The sequence below is a fragment of the Equus przewalskii genome, chromosome 5 (genome assembly GCF_037783145.1).
Source record: "Equus przewalskii isolate Varuska chromosome 5, EquPr2, whole genome shotgun sequence".
Lineage (NCBI taxonomy): Eukaryota > Metazoa > Chordata > Mammalia > Perissodactyla > Equidae > Equus > Equus przewalskii.
The window spans coordinates 26205875-26227224 of NC_091835.1; the positions used below are offsets into that span (position 1 = coordinate 26205875).

At 49.8% G+C, this 21350-nt stretch overlaps 1 protein-coding gene across 50 annotated transcripts in view; it reads right to left on the reverse strand.

The window, feature by feature from the left end:
• Positions 1-21350, reverse strand: part of KIF1A (kinesin family member 1A) — a 101446-nt gene that overhangs the window by 71804 nt on the left and 8292 nt on the right. For 49 of the 50 annotated variants that reach the window (XM_070618830.1, XM_070618811.1, XM_070618835.1 and 46 more), the window contains exon 2: positions 4972-5121. In XM_070618830.1, coding sequence (XP_070474931.1) covers positions 4972-5077 — 106 coding nt within the window. In that variant the 5' untranslated portion in view covers positions 5078-5121. Of the gene's footprint in view, positions 1-4971; positions 5122-18455; positions 18530-18779; positions 18951-21350 lie in introns of those variants that run through there. The other variant, XM_070618813.1, reaches the window with a different exon arrangement.

Here is a 21350-nt window from a genome sequence, read left to right on the forward strand (position 1 = left end):
CATCACCGCCCCCCATGCTCAGGATGAAGGCCGTGTCTGCCCTCTTCTCAGACTGACTTTCCTCAACTGCAGTGGGCTGGGGGCCTCGCCTTCCTGGGCACGGCACGGCCTCCAGGAGCCCACCCCCCTGCCCTACCAGCAAGTGTCCAGGGGGACCTGTCGCCGGCACCAAGAGAACAAGACCCTGTTCCCATTATCGGTTGATTATATCCCCTCAAAATCCACGTGCTGAAGTCCTGACCTCAGGACCTGAGAATGTGACCTCCTTTGGAGACAAGGTCCTCGCAGGTGTAACTGGCTAAGATGAGGTCACACTGGAGCTCCTAACTCAACACACCTGGTGTTTTTATAAGACGAGGGAAGCTTGACACAGACACGCACAGGGAGAGGCCGTGTGACGATGGAGCAGAGACAGGGTGATTCTTCTATAGCCACGGATGCCAAGGATGCTGGCACATCACTAGCAGCTGGGAGAGGCAGAGAACGGATCCCCCCCTCACTGCCTCAGAGGGAACCAGCACTGCCAACACCTCGATCTCAGACTCCAGCCTCTAGACTGCTGTCTACACCGCCCAGCCTGTGGTACTTCCGTATGCAGCCCTGGGAGACTGAGACCCCCGGCCTCACCACTTCTGCAGCTGCCCTCGGCCCACTGGCCCCATTTGCAGGTACCTGGGCCGTTTGCTCTGGCTGAATGTCCTGCTCACAGAACAGGTGTCACCTGAAGCCCCAACCCCAGGGCTGACCTGGCTCTGGGCCCCAGACCCCCAGCTTGAAGAGCTCTGGGAGAAGACCCGGTGCCCTTGGGAAGCCACTAGGAGGGAGCAGGTGACTGACCATCACAGCCTTGTCCTCGGGGCTGAGAGGGGGTCATGTCCATGTAGCCCCCAGGATCGAGGCCAAGAGGGAGAAAGCTGCCTGATTTCAACTCCTGAGGCCACGGAACCCCCGGCCAGATACTGCCGGCGCCGTGGAAACCACAATCGCAGCACCGCCTGAGCACACGCAGCCTGGGCTGGCCTCCTCGCTCTGGCTGGTCCCCTGGCTCACTCCACCCACGCCCACCTCTGCCCACCTGGGCCCCTCACCTCCCTGCACCATAGCCAGGGTCCCCAGACAGACCTGGATTCCCCACCCCCCTCCCCAATCCACTCCCTGGACAGGCATGACCCCCACCACGCTCAACAGACAGGCCCGGCCCCACATCCCCAACCCCATCCCCAACCCCATCCAGCCCTCTCTCCTTTGACAGGCAAGACACTTGGCCAGCCCCGGGTGCTGACCTTGCTCCGAGCATGTCCTGACCCTGGGGTGTTTGCCATACACCCCACATGGACCATGAACTCCCTGAACTGGGGGCCCTCCCAGGGACACGGCACAGGTGTTCTTAAGGAATGCTGGGTGGGCAGGGTACAGCCAACAGGGGGGGTCAGTGGGCGGGGAGTGGGCCACAAGGAGCATCCACCATTGGGATCACTGGGCAGCTCTGCTCCACTCCACAGGACCAGCTTGTCACCTGCCCCCACCCCCTGTCTCAGGGTCCCCTGGTGTGGCTAGGACATCCAGCCCTGATCCTGACCCCTGGGGGATCCTGTGGTGTCTGAGAAACTCCCTCGGTTATTACGGATGGGATCCTGAGCGCCAGAGGGATGTGCCCTCCCCAGGTCACATGGCACACAGCCGGACTGGAGCCCAGGGTCAGCCCAGCCTCCACGAACATCTCCAAACCCTCACCAGGACGACCTGCCAAGACCAGGGCCGGCAGGCACCCCTCCCGCAGTGATTTTTCTGGAGAAAAGGCTTTGGGGCAGGGTCTCGGGTTTCTTCCCTGTGTGGGTCTGAGGAGGGGTAGGGAGGACGGGTCCCCTGGGGCTGGGTGAGTGGGGCCCTCGGGCCAGCGCACTGAGCAGCTCTCTCCCCTCCACCCCTGCCTGCACAACACCAGGCCGGCTTCCCAGGGCTCAGAGGGGCCAGTGCCGGCAGGGGACAAAGAGCCCAGTGGAGGGGGCGCCAACTTGAATAGGGAGGGGAGGCGCGGGGGCAGGAACTGAACGGAAGCCATTCTCTCAGAGTCTGAATGGCCCGCCGGGCATCGTCCCCACCCCTTCTCACACCCGTGAGCACTGACAAGCCCAGCGCCTGCCAGTGTCCGCCTTAGACGGTGCTGGGGCCATCTCATACCAGCCACCGGACGCCTACCACCCCCCAACACCCGGCCCCCGGACACCCACCCCGCCCTCACACCCAGGCCTGGATGCCCACCCCATCCTCACACTGGCCCTGGGTGCCTACTCCGTCCTCACACCTGGCCCTGGACGCCCACTCCCCCACCACACACACTGGCCCCTGGACCTGCAGGAATAAAGCCCATCAGCCCTCTGACCCCATTCCTCAGGCAGGCTTCCCTGTGCGAGGGCTGAAAGGCATCCTCCTCTCCTCTGGGTTCCCTCTGCCTTCACCTCAACTTCTGATGTGGCTTCTGGCACTTTCTACCAATACCATCACTCCAAAACGAATGTCGCTTTCCTTAGAGATTTTTCCTTATTGTTCATTCTTTTGACACTCTCCCTCTCCTTCTCTCTCTCTATTTCTTTGTCTCTCTCTGTCTCTGTGTCCCTCTCTGTCTCTGTCTCTTTATCTCTCTGTCTCTCTCTCTCTCCCTGTCTGCCTATCTCTCTGTCAGTCTCTGTCTCTCTCTCTCCATCTCTCTCTCTCTCTGTCTCTCAGGCCAGGGGTGGGTCAGCGGTTTCACCCGGAGCAACACCCTGTCTCCTCCAGCTGTTTGCCTTTGTGACACCCGCCCACGTCCTGGGCCTCTCCCCAGTTCCGGGGAGACGCAGGGTCTGACTCTGACGCCTGTTCTTTCTGACCACTGCAGGCTCCCACAGGGCTTGATCACCTGGGAACCCCTCGTGCCAAGACCCCCAGCTACTGTCAGGTGGTGACTGTGCTGCTGGGGCCTGGCCCAGGGGTGGACCCGGATCCCCACAGCCACTCCTGATGTCCTCGGTCATCCTGTCAGCTCCTCACACAGATGCCCTCTGCCCACCCAGGGCCACAGTTCCCCGCCCCAGGGGGTCACAGATCCTTGCAGGCCCTGGCTTCCCACCTCAAGGCTTGCGTCCTGCCCTCTGAGCACTTTCTCTGGCCGAGAGGGGGCCAGACTGCTGGTGCGAGAAGCCCAGGCCCCAGGACCAACCTCAGCCTGTGCGAGTACTGGACAAGCCCCCCAGATTTCAGGAGGACAACTCGGAAGTGCAGTCTATACATCAGAGGGTCCCAGCAAGCCAAGCCCCCACTGCCCATGGCGGCCATTTGCTCATCAATGCCCCTTCGCAGCTTCCTTCCCACTTCCACACTCCCCCGCAGTACGTCCTGAGACCCCCTCCCAGATAAACTCTTGGCCCCCAAATCCACATCTCAGGGTCTGCTTCCAGGGACCAGACAGAGGCAACATCATGAACTCCCAGATGTGCATGGGCACTGTGCCCAACAGCCCCCAACACAAGCTCTGAGTGGGGCTTCCACAGCCTGCCCACACAGGAAAAAAGGCCACAGCCTTCTGGAAAGATCAGTCCCAGCCCAGACCCCCTTCCACAGAGCCTACAGTTGCCCCAGAGCCTTCCTGGGGACCCCTGAATCCTCCCCCACTCAATGAGCCTAGGGAGGCGGCTGCCGTCAGCCCTCGGGGCCCCTGCCTGCACAGGCGGTAGGTAACAGGCGGGGTGGGGTTACACAGGCGCAGAGCCCCCGAGACTGGGCGAGGCCTGTCATCATCCTACAACCCAAGGACGAGAAGCTGTTGGTGCCGGCCACTGGGTACAACATATGCCACTCGAGCCTGTGGAGACGGCAGCGTCTGCAGCTGCACGAGGGACCCCGAGTGCAAACTGCGCACTCAGCTCAGTCGACCACATGACTGGGAGAGAGAACCATGAACTCTTGCTCTGGGTCACGAAGCATTGGGATGGGCTGTTGATCAGCAGGAGATAACCCAAACACTGGGTCCATTTCCAGGGGACCCACAAGAAGCCCTACCAACGTACGGTGTGAGCACAAGGATGCTGCCTCCCTTGGTGAGAGTAAGGGTGGGGTCAGGAGGGGCTCTGGGTGCTGGCAACGCTCTGCCACTGGGTCTGGGTGCCACTCAGAGTGTGAGGCCTCCTTGAGCTGCACGCTGTGTTCTGTCCGCTCTTCTGCATGTATGGCACAACTCGTACAAAGTTCGTGATCAGAGAAAGAGCCCAGGGGAGGCTCCGAGCGAGGCCCTCTCCCTCCCCACCTCCAGCAGCCGGATCCTGTGTGCTAAGGAGACCCTTCGGGGCACGTCCGTCTTTCTGACCTTGTGGAAATCGCCACTTCCTAGTCATCATGTCGACTCCAGACCTACTCCTCCAAAAACTTTGAGATGCTTCCAATTAACAACAAAGCAAAAGAATGGACAAAAGGAAAAAAACTTCTAAACGCAGGGCAGTTGAAAAGTGTCCCCCCAGATTCATGTCCACCTGGAACCTCAGAATGTAACTTATTTGGAAATAGGGTCTTCGAATGTATAATTAGTTGTTAAGTGAGGTCATACTGGATTGGGGTGGGCCCTAAATCCACTGATCGGCGTCCCTATAAGAAGGCCACATGAAGACACAGATGTACAGGAAGAAAGCCGTGTGACGACGGAGGCAGAGATCGGGGTGGTGCAGCCACAGGCCAAGATGGCCAGCAGCCACCAGAAGCTGTGAGCGGCAGAGGAGGATCCTCCTTCAGAACCTCAGAGGGAGCACAGCCCCGTCAACATCTGGATTTTGGACTCTGGCCTCCAGAACTGTGAGGGATAAATTCCTGTGGTTGTGAGCCCCTAGTCTGTGGTCATTTGTTGCTGCAGCCCCGGAAACCAACACACCGTGTGGACGAGGAGGGACCCGTGGCCCTGGGTGACCAGCAGCCAACGGCAGTCCCGTCACAGCCCATACTCACTGGTGGTGCTTCCAGACATCTGGATGATGCACTTGGATTCTCGGCTCATCTCCCGGGAATTGAAGGGGCGGACGCGCACCGCCACCTTCACGGAGGCCCCGGCCATCTCTGCGGCCTTTATTGGTCACTCCTAGTGGGCGTGGGAGACACCTAGGGAAAAGGGAGACAGGAATTAGAAACTATCCCCGAAGAGGCAGAACTGGTGTTTCTGCGTGGCGATTCAACCCGCTCCCTTCCAAAACCCACTAAGTGGCACCGCATGGGGTGCCAATCCCTGAGGACACGAGGAGCTGGAGAGGGTCAGCTACAGGTGGTAAATGTCACAAGTTGTAGAAAAGAAAGCCAAAGGGATGAGTGGAGCCCGGGAAAGCTAGAACCTAACAAGAGACAAGCCAATTCGCTCTGTGGGACCCAGAGAGACCCAGGCATCTCTGAAGGCCAGCGTCCAGGTGTGACGGGAAACGGGCATTGGTGGAAAGTCAGTGGGAGGGGCGTTAGACCCTGTTACAGGCTGAATTACATTCCCTCAAAATTCACCTTGGAGTCCTAACCCCCAGGCCCTCAGCTCATGACCTTTTTGGAGAGAGGATCCTCGCAGAGATAACTGGTTAAGATGAGGCCAAACTGGAGTCGAGTGGGCCCTTAACCCAATGACTGGTGTCCCTATAAAAAGGGGATGTTTGGACACACAGACACACAGAGGGAGAACATCACATGAAGACAAAGGCAGAGATCACGGTGATGCTTCTACAAGCCAAGGGACGTCACAGATTGACGGTAAACCAGCACAAGGTAGGAGAGAGGTGGGGCATGGACTCTCCCTCCCGGCCTCAGGAGGAACCAGCCCTGCAGACACCTGGATGGAGGACTTCCGGCCTCCAGACCGTGAGACCACCCGTTTCTGTTGTCTAAGCTGCCCAGGCTGTGCCCCTTTGTTACAGCAGCCCTAGCAAACTAGTGAAAGCCCCAGGGCCCCCATCCCCACCCTGTGAACATCCAGGACCCTGCCCCGACCCCACCACCAGGCAGGAGGCCTTGTCATTAACATCCTTAGAAAGAAAAGTTACTACGTCCATGAATGAGTGGAGGCTGCTATTTTTAAAAGGACCATTAACGAATAAGAAAGCATTCTTGCAAATTAAAAGTACAAAAACAGAAGCTTTAAAAGTAAATTAAGAGGTTGGAAATACAATAAATGATTTTCCATGAGAAGAGAGAAATAAAATCTGAGGATCAATGAAAAGAACTCCTAAAGAAATTATTCAAGAAGATTTCCCACGACTGAAGGTCACCAGTTTCCAAATTCAAACGGTCTACCTACCCCGCCCACTATAAAAAGTCACACGCCAGGGCAAACTGTGAAATTTCAGAACCTCGGGGCTAAAGAGAAGCTTCCATAAGCTTCCACAGAAAAAACCAGATCACAAAAGATGCAGAATCAGAATGGCATTGGTGTCTCCTTCGCCACATGGACACCAGATGATAATGAGAAACATTTCAAACTGCTGAGGAACGGTGACTTCCAGAATTTTAAGCTCAGCCAAACTACCCATCAAGTGTGAGGGTGGGATGAAGAACCAGGAAGATTCCGGAAGATGCTAGAATCTGTGCTCCAGCAAGTGAGGGAGAAAACAGGGAGCAAGCGGGGAAGTTGTGGGGCCCGGGCCCAGTCCCAGAGTACACTGGGGCTGCCCCAAGGGGGACGTCCCTGATCGGAAGGCGATGGGAAGGACGCCACCAGGAGAGAAGCTGGGGCTGCGAGGCCAGCGGTGGCCTCACCCCACGGAGGAGGGTCGTTCAGAGGGTTTGATGAGAAATTAGGGACGAGCCCATGGAAGGCTGCAGGGAAAGGCCTGCATTATTTATCATTTATCCAGATAAAATGTTCTACAAGAAAGAAAATGTAAGCAGGGTACACTCGAGAGGAGCAGGAGAGAACATTTCCTGGTCTTGGTGTTGCCAACACAAAACGCTAATTCACGGCAACAGAAGCAATGTGGCGGGAAGATGAGGGAGAGAACGGGCCATGCACGGGGGCAGAGCAGAGCAGGGACCCCTGGAGGGAAGGCAGGAATGGGGTGCCGGTTCTCAGGAGGAGCTCAGAGCCCCCTCTGACTCTGACACTACGTCTACCTGTGCTACCTCGGTAAAAACTCAAGAAAAAGTCAAAGGAGAAAAACCGGGAGGAGATGCCGCTGCTGGAGCCCAGCGCTGCTCAGGCGGGGGCTACGAGCAGTGAGCCCACAGCGAGGCTGGGGCTTCGGGGGAATGCCCCCCACCGGCCAGGCCACTGCACACCCTGGAATGGGAACAGTGGGATGCGAGAGCCACCTGCGGCTGCCACAGAATGAGCTGATCCTGTGTGGCCACGACGACGCCAGGCCTGCTAGGCGACAACTGTGGTTTGAGTGTGAAGGTGACCTTCACATCCACTTGAAGGTCACTTCCCACTCACATCGAGGAAGAGGCTCTCCCTAAGGACACAGGCCTCGGGGGTGCTCTGCACCCGGTCAGCGCAGGGCAAACGCTGGCTGCAGAGGACCGTGCCCGGGTGCTGGGAGCCTGCAAGCTAGAGGCGGGCGGACGGGGCAGTGCTGGAGCAGGATTGGGGCCAGTCCAGCCAGGAAGGCAGGAGGGGGTTGGCTTTCCTGGAGGAGCATCCCAGGCCAAGGAGGTGGGGAGTGAGGGAGCAGCAAGGCCTGTGCTCAACAAGGGGAGCCCCATGACACCCCACCCTCCTCTTGCACAGGGGAGGCCCTGGGCATCCACCCACCTGCCCTAGATGTAGTGCAGTGCCCAGACTGGGTGCCCTAAGGGGACCCTGGGACGAGGGCAGGCCGAGGCGGGCCGGCGCTCCTGTTGGTGGCAGCCCTCCTCCTGCCTCGGGACAGGACCTGGAGCCCAGGGCACCAGGGTTCTCCCAGCACCCGCTCCCAGTAGGCCTGGATCCCAGCGAGGGTCAAGTGAGCTTCATCTGGCACAGAGGACTGTGGCCAACTCTCCAAGATGAGGGCAGGTGTGTGCAGAGAGCAAGCAGCCTGGGAGTGACCAACAGGCAGGCACAAGGTGTCCCACCGATACAGCTTTTCTCCTTCTGACTCCACGGCCGAGGTGTACTGACGGCTCTGAGACGAGTGACTGCGGTGTGCTGAGAGGCGCCTTCCCATTTACAGGCCCCGACCCCACAGGGCAAGCATGGGGACCTCGCCTCTCACAGCTATGTTTCGGCACAATGTCCTGCTGCTCATAATTCACACCGAGGGAACACAGGGTACTGAAGCCACATGGGAATCATGTTGAGGGGGAATGCACTATGTCACGGTGAATCCAGTGCAAACCAGGGGTCGGGGACACAGTCCAGGCCCTGCCTTGATCTCAGCTGTGTGACTTAGCCCCCTGGGCCTCAGTTTACCCATCTATGAAATGACAGGGTTGAGAGGGATGACTTCAAAGTGAATTCACCTCTTGGGTCCTGGGACTCTGAGGAAAACTGGTGATGCAAAACTATGATGCTGCTCTGGCAACTTTGAAAAGTCTTTCCCTCTGGACACTGGCAGGGCTGACAGCCCAAGGCTGCAGCTGCTCGCCCCAGGGGGGCCTGGGGGACTGAGCAACTAGGCTCCCGGGAACAGGGAGAGGGACAGGGCAGGACAGGGAGCTCTTGGTTACAGGAAGGGCCAGAAGCTCCAGGAAACAGAATTCGGCTTGATATCAAGAGAAAATCTAGGGACTTCCACCCATTGCTGTCTAAAATAGACTCAGATGGTTGTTAAGTGGTGAGCCCTTGTCACTGGAGGCATCCAAGTAGAACAAAGGCTGCAGAGAGATCTCTTTGAGACCCTCCCACACTGAGGTTCCATGAAATCCCCCTTCTTGAAAAGGGAGGCCTCTGCCTCACCCTCTCCACCTGTAAATGTCACCCACAGGAGAATCTGGCCCAAAGACCCCCTTCCAGCAGTGCCCCAACCTGCCACCTGTGAGGATAGGGCAGTGGCCCATGGGGACCCTGGAGCGAGAGCAGGAGGGGACTGCAGAACACCCTGGGGTCAAGCTCTCTTTGCAGATGGAGAGACGAGCAGAGCAAGGGCTGGGACCGAAGCAGATTTTGGGCTGACAACTCCCAGAGCCTGCCCAGGGTCGGCTCCTGGATTCCCCAGAACTCCCCAGAACAGGCTGGACACGGAGCAGGGCTGCCCCTCAGGCAAACACAGTTCTTCCAGAGGCTACAGGGAGAGAGGGAAGCACCAGACTGGCCAAAAACTGAGGGCTGACAAGTTCAGGATGTGAGCAAAAGCCCAGGTGGGTGGGGAGCAGAATTTGGGGTCTGGGATCATGCACAGCTACACCCCACAGCCCCTTACAGCCACAGCATGCACTCTCATCCACACACCGTGAGTGTTTTCCAACACTGTTTTCACCTTGTTACATCCATGAATGACCACCCAGGAGTGGTCCTCTCTGAGAATTGTGTTTCCTTATATTGGAAACTCTTTGCACTTTTGAAATTGAGAAAGGTCTTAGGACATTCCTGCTGGAGTGGGAAGCCTCAGAGCAAGCTCACGAATTCCTGGTGAGGATGCAAACTGGAAGGAGATTTCTAGCAAGCATTTAGCAACATGTCTTGTGCCTTAAAAAAAAAAAAGTCTATATCTTTTGAATAAGCAATCCCAAGTACTGAGAGAGGAAACGATTAGAAGTGAAGAAAACATTTATGAAAGCAGATGTTCAATTTGATATTGGAAAATTTCCAGTTCTCCTCAAATTTAGCTATATTAATTCAGTGCAATTTCAATAAGCAAAATATTCCAGCAGGACTTTCCATGGCATTTGGCAAGAGTTTGAAAGAGAGTTTTGCAAAATAAGAACAAAGAGGGGGAACATTCCCTACCAGCTATCATACTTACTATAAACCTATAATAATTGCCAAAGTCTAAGAATGACACATGAACAGAGAGATCAATAAATAGACTAAGCACGACTGTAGGCAGATGGACAGACACACACACGGACAAATCCAACATATGACAAAGCAGCATTTCCGGTAAGCGGGTGAGATTGGTACCGGGACCACTGGCTATCCCCTATTGAAAACGAGAGTTAGAACTTTATCTTTGAAAGCATTACAAGAACATTTAGGAGACTCTGCTTATGGCCTCGGGGCAGAGACTACGCATTAACACCAAGCATTAAAAGCAAAGGAGAACTTCTGCTTCCAGGTGGTGCAGTGGCTGGCAGCAGGGCAATGCTCCCTCCCACCATGCACAACTAGAGGAGCTGGATAAAACTTTAAAATCTGTTTGAAGAAATCAAAGCGGTACTGAAGCCTCGCAGACTAGCAGGCCAAGATTCCAGAGAGGGAGGACTGCCAGGGCAGCAGACGACATTATTCCCCAGTACTTTCTCCCTGAGTGCATTTACATTCTGGTCATGGGGCAAGGGACCGGAAATCTGGAGTCTTCCCAGGCAGCGAGCCGTCGCTGAGGGATGGAGAAACCTGCAGAGCTTTTGGTTAAGAGAAACAAACTTGAGAAGCCAGCATCCCAGAAGAAAGAAGAAGTAGAAAACTAAACCAAACAAGTGGCCAGTTCTCCCTCTCAGACACGTGCCAAACTCTGAAGGTACAAGGGGCGGAAGTTTAAAAACCCCGGCAGAAAGCCTTTGAAAATCAAACAGGAGTCTTCCACAGTCTCGAGTGCTAAGGAGATGAGGGTTAGTGTTCAGGATCCAGCAGGAGGAGGTGCCCCAGTGATCACACCAGGGCCTGATCTGAAAGCCCTGGAAGGTGCAGAATCTAAAAGCAGGCAGAACGATAGGTAAGATAAGCCTTATCAAAACTGCACCTCTGCCCTGACTGAGCTTAGTCTCTGAATTAGGGATGGCCCTCCACTCTATCTGCCTGGAAAAGAGAAGGTGAACCATCTGGAGCCTCTACAGTGTTTCAGTAGGCAATGTCTGACATTAAATCAAAAGTTACAAGGCATGAAAAGAGACAGGACTGAATGATTCAAAACAAATTGCTAACAAAGCAAAGAAAAACACAAAGAGAAAAAAGGAAATATGCCTACAGATGATCCAGATCTGGGAATTATCAAACAAGGACGTAAAATAACTATGATTTATACGTTCACAAAAAGAGAGAAGAGGATGGAAAAAATAAACAGAAAAATGGAGAATTTTGCAAGATGATTGGAAACTATAAAAAAGAATCAAAAGGAAATTCTAGGACTGAAAACACAATAGCTGAAATTAAGAACCCAAGAGATTAGACACAGCTGAAGACAGTGTTCATGAACTGGAGGACAGATCAATAGAAAGTTAAAGAACAGAGAAAAAAAGAATGGAAAATATAGAAATGAGACTCAGAGAAGCATAGGACCCAGTGAAATGGTGTAAAATACATATAATTGGAATATCAAAGGAGAAGAAACAGAATGGGAGAGAAGCAATACTTAAAAAGTTAATGACCATTAATTGTCTAAAACTGCTAAAGTGTATCAATCCACAGATTCAAGAAGCTCTGCAAACACAAAGCAGGATAAATACAAAGAAAACTACACCAAGGGACATCATAATAAGACAGCTGAGGACCAAAGATGAAGAGAAAAATCTTAAAAGCAGGCAGGAAAAAAGTTATATACTTTGAAGGAACAAAAATGAGATTGACAACTGGCTTCTCAACAGAAATGATGGAAGCCAAAAGACAACAGTCAAAGTTGTCATTAAGTTGTCATTATCATGTAAGTGGAAAAGTAATAATTTATACTAGATTGTCAAGGATACACTTTTTAGTTACTGGGTGATCACTAAAAGAGCAGAGAAAGAATGTATAACTAACAAGTTAACAGCAAGGAAAATAGACAAAATTTTAAATATTTTTTATTAACCCAATAGAAGGCAATAAAAGAGGAAAAACAGAACAAAAAATAGGTTAAGCGGAAACTGAAGATTTAAGACTGTAGATAAAAGCCTAACTCAATTAGCATGGACAAAATGCTCCAAGGAAAATATTACAATGGTCAAGACAGACTTTTTTAAAAATTACATTCTGCTGACAAGAGACGCCATTAAATGAAAAGACACAGAAAGGTTGAAAATAAAAGGATAAAAGTTTTTGGTTTGCTTGTTCCTTCTGCTCCTGAGAAAGATAAATATACATCATACACATTCTTTTAAAGTGCACACAGAACATTTACTAAAATTAACCATATGCTGGTCATAAAGCAACTCTAAAAAATTTCAATTTAAAATTAAAATCATAAGGCATATGTTCTCTGGTAACAGTTGAATTAAGCTGTACATCAATACAAAAAAAAAATAAACGTACAAAATCACCAATTGTTTGGACATTAAGCAATACAATTCTAAATAACCCATGGGTCAAAGAAAAACATCACATTGGATATTAGACAATATTTTGAACAGAACAATAATGAAGATACAACAGATCAAAACTGTGGAATGCAGCTAAAGCAGGACTCACAAGGAAATGCACAGCTTTAGAAGTTGGGTGTGGGGGGGAGGGTCGCGGGGCAGTCCTTCACATCATTCTCAGGTCAATTCAAACCCCAGTGTCCCTCAGGGAGCTGTGGTTTCGCCCAGGAGAACTTTGGGACTGGAAAGTTTGTCTTGAGAAGAACCCAGCGGATGTGAACCAGCAGCTGAGGCTCTGCCAGAGCAGGCTGCCAGGCTGGCATCTTGTTCACCCCTCACCCCAGCATCAGCAGCTTTGGGGAACTAGAGATATGTGGAGACATCCAGGAGCTGGTTGGATATGTACATTTGAAGAGGGGTCAGGGCAGGAAAAAGGAATCGGTCACTTGTGAGCACTGACGCTAAGTCACAGAAATGGATGAGATCAATGAGGGACAAGGGTTAGAAAAAGGAAAGAGAGATGGAGGAGGAGCTGAAGCCCTGGGAATTAACTGCTCCTTAAGCAGACTTTGGACAAGTCATCTTGACTTTTGCCCCCAGACACAGGGTCCCACTCAGGGGACTAGTTCTTGAGCCTCGTGGGAATGTCCACAGCTTCCCAATTTCCCCTCTGCCTCCCTGGCATCCAGCTTTCTTCAATCTGCTGTCAGTTACCACATGGTTCTGCTTTTCATTTTTCAAAATGTGGTTGCTGTGCATTCTCTTCTGCTCTTTCATCCTTGGGGATGAGTTTCGGTCTTTCTTTCCTCTACCTCTACTGTCATTTCAGTACATTTCAGGGGGAAGAGAAGATGAATGGATGAATCTCACTAACATACACTGAGAAAAGATAAACCAAACACAAAAGGGTACCCACGATGATTCTAGTGATGTAACTTCTGAAACAGGCAAAAAGTTAGCAGAATAAGCACCTTATTTAGCCACATAGAGCTAAACAGCAACAGGAATAACAACGAAAACAGGTAAGAGAGTTGAAAGAGCCTGGAGACGGAAAACAAAAACTGCCAACTTTCTAAACAAGTTTTGTAGACATATTTGACTCTTCTAAACTGTGTTCATATTTAACCTAAAAAGACTTATTTTTAAAGTAATTACCAAATGGTTCAGTAAATAAACAAACAAAAAGACTTCATTTTTGTTGATGAACACTGGTGTGCGTGAAGACAAGAATCAGTCTGCTCATTAAAATCAACATTTCTCAATCGATAGGAATAAATGAGGAATGAGAGACTTCTACTTCCAGCAATATGATGGACAACATATCTTCTCATTAGAAATCACCTAGAAGGAATTATGTTAAGCGAAATAAGCCAGTTAGAGAAGGATAATCTCTGTATGACTCCACTCATATGAGGAATTCAAAAATGTGGACAAAGAGAACAGATTAGTGGCTACCAGGGGAAAGGTGGGGTGGGGGGTGGGCACAAAGGGTGAAGTGGTGCACCTACAACACGAATGACAAACATTAATGTACAACTGAAATCATACAAGATTGTAACCTATCATTAACTCAATAAAAAAAAAAATCACCTAGAAATTTGGGACAAATAACAAACATCAGAAGAAAATAAGAGAATTTCTGAGGAAGGAGGAGTTGAAATCAAAGTGTCAAGCCCAGCCAGGAGGAAGCTGCAGGCACTTGCTGGAACCAGAAATACAGAGAACTGGGTTTCACCTGATGAGTGAGGGATGGGAGGCATAGCCACAAACACAGGCAAATCGGAGTTGGAACCAAATCACCACAAATAGTGGGATCCTCCAAAGCTACAACCCCAGGAAATGGAAGGCTGGGGAAAAGCGTCTGCCATCAAAGGGACACAGGGAAATTAGTCTGAATGACTCTCAGCTCCATGTGGCAAAAAAGCCAATGTTTCTGAGAATCTGAGGTCACAGATCTGTCCTCATGCAGGTTTGGGTTTCAAATTTACAATATCTGCATAATCGGTGAAACCAAAGTTTAAGAAACTTGCTCAGAGTAGGTCTCAGGTGTTTGCACCCAAAGCACCTTGCAAAAGCAAATACAAATCCTCCTTGGAAATAACTTCTTCCCCTCAGGTCCCCAGTCCTCCCACAGATGAAGATCAGTCAAACGTGAGCTCACAATGAAATATTACCAAACATCAGAGAACCAATTCACCATGAGCGGGAGTCAGGAAAAAAAGGGAGGAAGGGAGAAAAGAAAACCAGAATTAGATCCTCGAAGATGTCAGAAATCAGAATTGTCAGATAGAGATTATAAGATAAGTATGTTAAAATATTTACAGAAATAAGCAGGGATGGTAAAATATGGGGGGAAAACCATGCAGAACTTTTAAAAATGAAACTGTCATTTAAATTTTAAAACTTAGCAGACATGTTAATCAGCAAATTAAACAGAGCTGAACAGAGAATTAATGAACTGGAAAATACATCAGAAAAATTACCCAGAATGATCCCAGAGACAAAATGATGAAAACATAAAACCAAGGTTAAGAGTCAGGCAACATGGAAGAATTCATTAATTTCTCATGGCAGGAATTTTAACACACCTCTCACTAATTGACAGATCAAGCAGACATATCATTGATAAGGATGTAGAAGATTTGAACAACATAATAACCATCAACTAAGGAACATATGTGCTCTCTTGTTCTCAAAAATTAGACAAACACATATGAAACATTTACAATATTTTACCATTTAGTATGCTATAAAGCAACTCCTAATAAATTTCAAAGACTGTATCAAATAGACCATGTAATTTGAACACAATTAAATTAAAAACCAATAAAAGATAGTTAAAAATCCATACGTTTAGTAATCTAAACAATAGACTTCTAAATAACTAATACACAAATGAAGAAATCATGATGGACATATAAATAAAAATAGTAGTAAATGATAATGAAAATACTACTAGCAAAATTTAAGGCACCTCCACATTCAGCCATGATGGAGTTACAAGGACCACCCCTAACCTCCCACTGCAAACAACAACTAGCAAATGGGACAAAATATATGAAAATAACTGTTTTCAGACTGTACAACAGGCAGCGCCGGAGTGCAATAACTGAGAGAAGGGAAGCATAGGAGGTGAGTCCTGCAATCACTCCAAATCTGCCTGGAGGCAACTGACAGACCTCAGGCATTGAGAAGTAACACCCAAACAGCTCAGCAACTTTGACGAATTGAGGAGATGGAGGTCAGAGTCTGGGAAGGTTGGCACAGCTGGAAGTTGCGGGTCAGAGTTCTGGAAAGGGAAGAGCTGCTCATAACAGAGCTGCAGAAATTTGCACAGGGCTACCCTTGAGTCTCTGTACATTACCAGTCCACGGCTATGTAGTCTAGGCAAAGAAGACGGAATAATTCCCAAAGCTCACACAGGAAAGAAGACATCTGTGCTCCTACCAGCCAGGAGAGAGAGTTCTCTTGATCCCCCAACCCCAGACATTGAGTTGAGACCCCAAAGAAATCACAGTTTAGCAGTGGGCTTAACTACGCCTGGAGTACCATCTACTCCAGAGCAACTATAACACACTTAAAGTCAGACCTCGAAGGATCACATTAGTCAAGTAATTTAACTGCCTGCCAAAACAAAGCCCAACATGCTTTATAGGAGGAAAGCATAATTCAGATTCTCCACAATGTAGAAATGTCTGGAATCCAACCAAAACATTACTACACATGCCAAGAAGGAGGGAAAGATGACTTACAATCAGGAGAAAGATTAGTCAGAAGGAACCCAAATTTTCCTACAACCACTAAAGAAATTGATTCACTAGTTTAAAAATCTACCCACCAAAAAAAAGCAGCAGACTCAGACACATTTTATAAGTGAGTTCTACCAAACATGAAAAAAAAACAGATAATTCCAATCATATACAAACTCTTTAAGAGATCAGGAAAAAGAGAAGGAGACAGATTGTGCTCCCAACTCATTCATTGAAGCTAATATGACCTTGGCACCAAATTAGACAAAGAAAATTTGGGAAATGAAGATTATAGACCAATTTTACTGATGAACATAGATACAAAAGTTCAAAACATTAGCAAGAAAGTCCAGCAGCAAATAAAAAGGATAATGCAGTAGGCTTATTCCAGGAATATCAGTGCAGTAATATAATTGTATGGCTGAACATTAGGATACCTATGAATGTAATCCACCACATACCAGATTAAAGGAGAAAAAGCTAAATGAGGTACTCAATAGATACTGAAGAAGCATCCAATAATCTTCAAAACCCATTTATGATAAAACTCTTAGCAATATGAGAACAAAAGAAAACTTCTTTAATCTCATAAAAGGGCTCTACTAGCAGCCTACCCAAGCATCAGACTTAAAGGGGTAACCTTAGGAACATTTCCTCTAAATTCAGGAAGAAGTTCAGGATGTCAGCTATCACCACTTCTGTGGAACATTGTGGCAGAAGTTCTGGCAAGAGTGATAAGTCAGGAAAAAGAAATAACAGTGAAATGGGTTGGAAAGGAAAAAAACAAACTGTCATTATCTGCAGGCCATTTGTTTATCTACACAGAAATCAAGAGGAGCCATGGATAAATTATTTGAATTAGTGGGAAGGTTCAGCAAAATTGCTAGAAGTCAACCATGTTGGAATACACTAGAGACAAAGAGTTAAAAATATGAAAATAGAAACAGAGTTAAAAAAAATTAAGGTACCATTTTAAAAATAACCAAAAGTATAAAGTATCTTTATAGGAAGAAACGTCATAAAAGATTTATCAAGAAAATATTTAAACTTTACAAAAACCATTACACAAATCTAAATCTTAAAATGTTTATTTTCATCCAAATGAATCCAAAAATTCAATGTAATTTCAAATGAAATCCCAACCAGGTTTTTGCAAAATGACAAATTGATTCTAAAAATGTATATGGAAGAGTAAGATGCTGTGAATACCAATAACAAGTCTGAAGAAACATAAGAGGGTAGAAGGCAACACGCCCTACTCACATCCAGACTCAAAGATATCAAAGCCGTAGTAATTTAAGACACGGTGGTTGGGACAAGGTAAGTCACCACCAGTGTAACAGAAGGGACCCCAGAAACAGATCTACACAGACAGAGCCCTTCTGATATCTGACAAAGGTGGCTTTACAGGTCAATGAGAAGAGGAAGGACTGAGAAAACTGGTATTATGGGCTGAATGTGTGTGTCTCCCCCAAATTGCTATGTCGAAACCCTACCTGTCAATGTGATGGTATGAGGCGGCGGAGCCTTTGGGTGGTGATTAGGGTTAGATGAGGTCATGAGCATGGAGCCTCATGAATGGGATGAGTGCCCTTATAAAAGTCCCAAGAGAACTTGCTGCCTCTCTCTGCTCTCGGCCACATGAGGATATAGCAGGAGTCGGCTGTCTGGAAGCCAGAAGAGAGATACCACCAGAAGCTGGCCACGCTGGCACCCTGATCTCTGTCTTACAGCCTCAGAACTATGAGAAATGAATTTCTGTTGTTTATAAGCCATCTAGTCTGTGGTATTCTGTTATAGCAGCCCAGACAAAGACAACTGGCTATCCATATGGAAAGACTAAAAATTAGATCCCTTTTTTAGGCCAAAACAAATTCCATGTAGACTGAAGACCTAGATATGAACAATAAATTTTTGGAAGAAAATGAAGGGTGATATCTCCATGTTATCCTTCAAGAAAGACTTCTTAACCCACAGAAGACATCAAAAAGAAAAGTCCGGGCATCAATTTACCATTAAATGGGTGAAGAGAAGCCCACTCATCTGGAGATGTTTGCAGCACATATAGCTTACCAAAGATTCGTGTACAGAACATATAAAGAACAGATGAAAATCAAAGAGAAAAGACACAAAAGAACTGGGCAAAAAGATGCGAACAGGCAATTTACCCAACAAGATACTCAACCACAGTAGTAATTAAGAAAGTGCAGCTTACAACCAAACGCATCAGATCACAACACTGAAAAGTCTGACAGTACTCAACACCATGAGGACAGAGCGACAGGAGCTTACGGAACACCTGGGAGAAGTTCATTGGCACAACCATTCTGAAAACAAGACGTCAATATCTATAAAGTTGCAGACCTGGTGACCAGCAGCTGCGCAACTAGAGATGTTGTACACGATCACAGAGGAAACGCGCCAGAACGCTGAAGTCTCTGCAGCAGAAAAGAAGGAGAGAGGGAGAGGAAGTGGAGACAGTCTAAATGCCCACCGACTGGAGACTGGATAAACAGCTGCGGTCAAGTCACACAATGGCTGTCCAGACGTGAAGGTGAATGAAGTGGAGCCATGCGTATCCTTGTGAGGACTCTCACAAACCTCATTCAGACGGCACAGCTAGATGCAGACGAATGCACATGGTGGGATACAGCCCATATAAAGTCTCAGACTCGCAAGCAACTCTACCTTGAGCCTAGGGATACATAATGGAACGCTGAGGACCAAAGTCAGGGCAGCGATGAACCTCCAGCTCAGGGTCTAACAGACTGAAGGCGGCGAGGCCTCGACGTGGACCTCTGCAAAGTCAGCAACGTGGACAGAACATTCAAGGTGGGGTGCCGATAGGCCCTCCTCCCTCTGTGAGGATTAGGGGAGAGGGTGCAAGAATGGTGAGCGCTCTGAGTGCTGGGGGCGGGGGAGCATGTTGGAAATGCTTTATTTCTAAAGCCAATGGTAGGTATACGGCTGCCTGTTGAAACATTCTGTATTCTTTCTGTGCGCCCTATCGCATCATAACATTCTTTAAAGATTTCACTTCTTTCAAGAAGTCTTGCCTGGAAGGGAGCAAGAAATCAGGCTGACCTGGGAAAGGAGCAGAGCCCCTCAGTGTTTCCTGTGGCAGAGGGCAGGGCTGCAGATGGGGGGGGTCTGGAGGTGGGGGGCTGGGCGTCACTGGGTTGGACACACCACATGCTGGAGGGCGGTAGGAAGGGCCAGCTCCCCCTCAACAGCACCAGGGCAGGAAGGGCGGAAGTTTGAGAAGAGGATGAAATGGTCCCTTTGCAGGTGGAGAATCACGTGGCTGTGGAAGCTGTAGATGGCCTCGCCCTGCCGGCAAGGGCGAGGGCACAGGCAAGGACTCATGCTGCAGCCGTCACTGGCTCGGGGCGAGGCAAGGAGAAAGACAGAGGTGCAGGGATGAGCAGCCTTGAGCCCAAGAAGAGCCTGAGGAGCTGTTTAAGCCAGTTCCTGTGCCAGTGAGGTGGGGGGCGGGGTGTCTGCCTCGGGGACTTCAGAGGTGTGCAGAGGTGTGCTGTCAGCGCCTGAGGGTGACAAGACCCAGGCTGCATCCACGAGTAGAGAAGCAGAGAAGACGGTCAGCAGGGAGGAGAGGAGGACCTGAGGGCCAGGTGACAGTGGCCATGCACATGCGGGAGGAAGTGACCAACAGTGATGGCTGACGACAGGAGAGGGAGACCCAGAGCCAAGAGCCCTGGGAAGGGGGAAGTTGAACCCATCACTCGGTAAAAACATACTGAGGACCCACCGCGGACAGGTCACTGCAGACCCAGAGGATGGGGCCAGCCCCTCAAGGAACCCACGTCTGTTCCTTGGGCTCTCAGAGCATTTCAGATTTCCGCATCAATGTGGGGAGAGGGGCGTGGGCAGGAAGCACAAGGAAAAGCCAAATCCCGATGGTGCCATGAGCTGATGAAGCAGATGGGCCCAGACAGCCTTAGACCAAGCCTGGCTCACTTCACCATCCGCACCAGGCACCACGCGGACAGCTGCGAGGAGCAGAAGCAGACGAGCTCAGGTGCCCTGCTGCCAGGGCAGGTGGACGCCCTGCAGAGAATCCTGCCGAGGCCTCCCTGGCAGCTCTCGCCTGGGGCGTCTGTCTGCGCCCCCAGACCAGCGGCACATCCAACAACAGAGCATCAACGTGCTGCCTCTTCCTGACACACCTATTTTTCTTGAAGGGTTTGAGAAAAAACAAAACCGGGTTTTTTTAGGATTACAGCAGACGTACGTCAGAGTCCTTGCCAGGCCACGCCCCTCGGCACCTCAGAAGGATGGGGAGCGTCCATCAGGCCAGATGGCTGTCAGCCCTGCTGGTCACTCTCAGGATCCCATGAAATAAAGGGCAGAGCAGGCTACTGAATCACCCCCAACAGTGAAGGGCGTGGAGAGGCGTCACCCATGACCTCAGCCCCTCACAACCTTTCTGGAGGGTAGAGAGGGGGCCTGAAATGGCCCAGAGGGGCTGGCACAACAGCGGGAGCCTCTGGGGGCTCTGGGCTTGAGGGTTCAGAGGAGCCAGTGGAGGGCAGAAGCGGGAAGTGAGGCTGAAAGTGGGCCTTGGGTGCAGCCTGTCTGCGGAACAGCCCGTCTCCCCACCCGGCGGCTCACAGAGGGCAGCGGCTGCCACACCCCCAGGCAGACAGCCGAAGGCTGTTCTCCACACAAATGGAAGACAGCATCCGGCAAGAGCAAAGTCTTCCATGTGCCTGCTGGCACCCCGCATGCTGGTATTGGAAGAACAGCTTGGTAGCCAGTTCCCATCCCTTTGCCTAAAGCAAAGCCTGCCAATGGAAGCCCCTACTTCCCACACTGAGCTCCAGCAGGAATCCCACTCTGATGGCGGGAAACCAGCTCCAGACCTCTACTACCCAATGGACCTCCCTAACGTGAACCGACCCACAAGGCCTTCCACGTGTGCAAGGAGAGGAAACGGCTTCAAGTGAAGGACAGGAATAAACCAGCAGAAAACAAGCCCTGTGGGAGAGAGGGAGAAAGCATGGAACAGAAGCAAAAATGAGCAAATGAACAAAACCTCTATTAACATACTCTGTGTTTCTGGAAGATACTATATTTTCAAAACAAGAACAGGATGCTATGAAATGGGAACAGTTAGAGACAAGGAGGATTGAGCTCTTTGAGATGGAAAATGTAAATGCTGACATACCAAATTCCAAAAAAAGAACTCGAAAATGAAGTCTAGAAATTATCCAGAAAATAGAACATAAACAAGGAGAT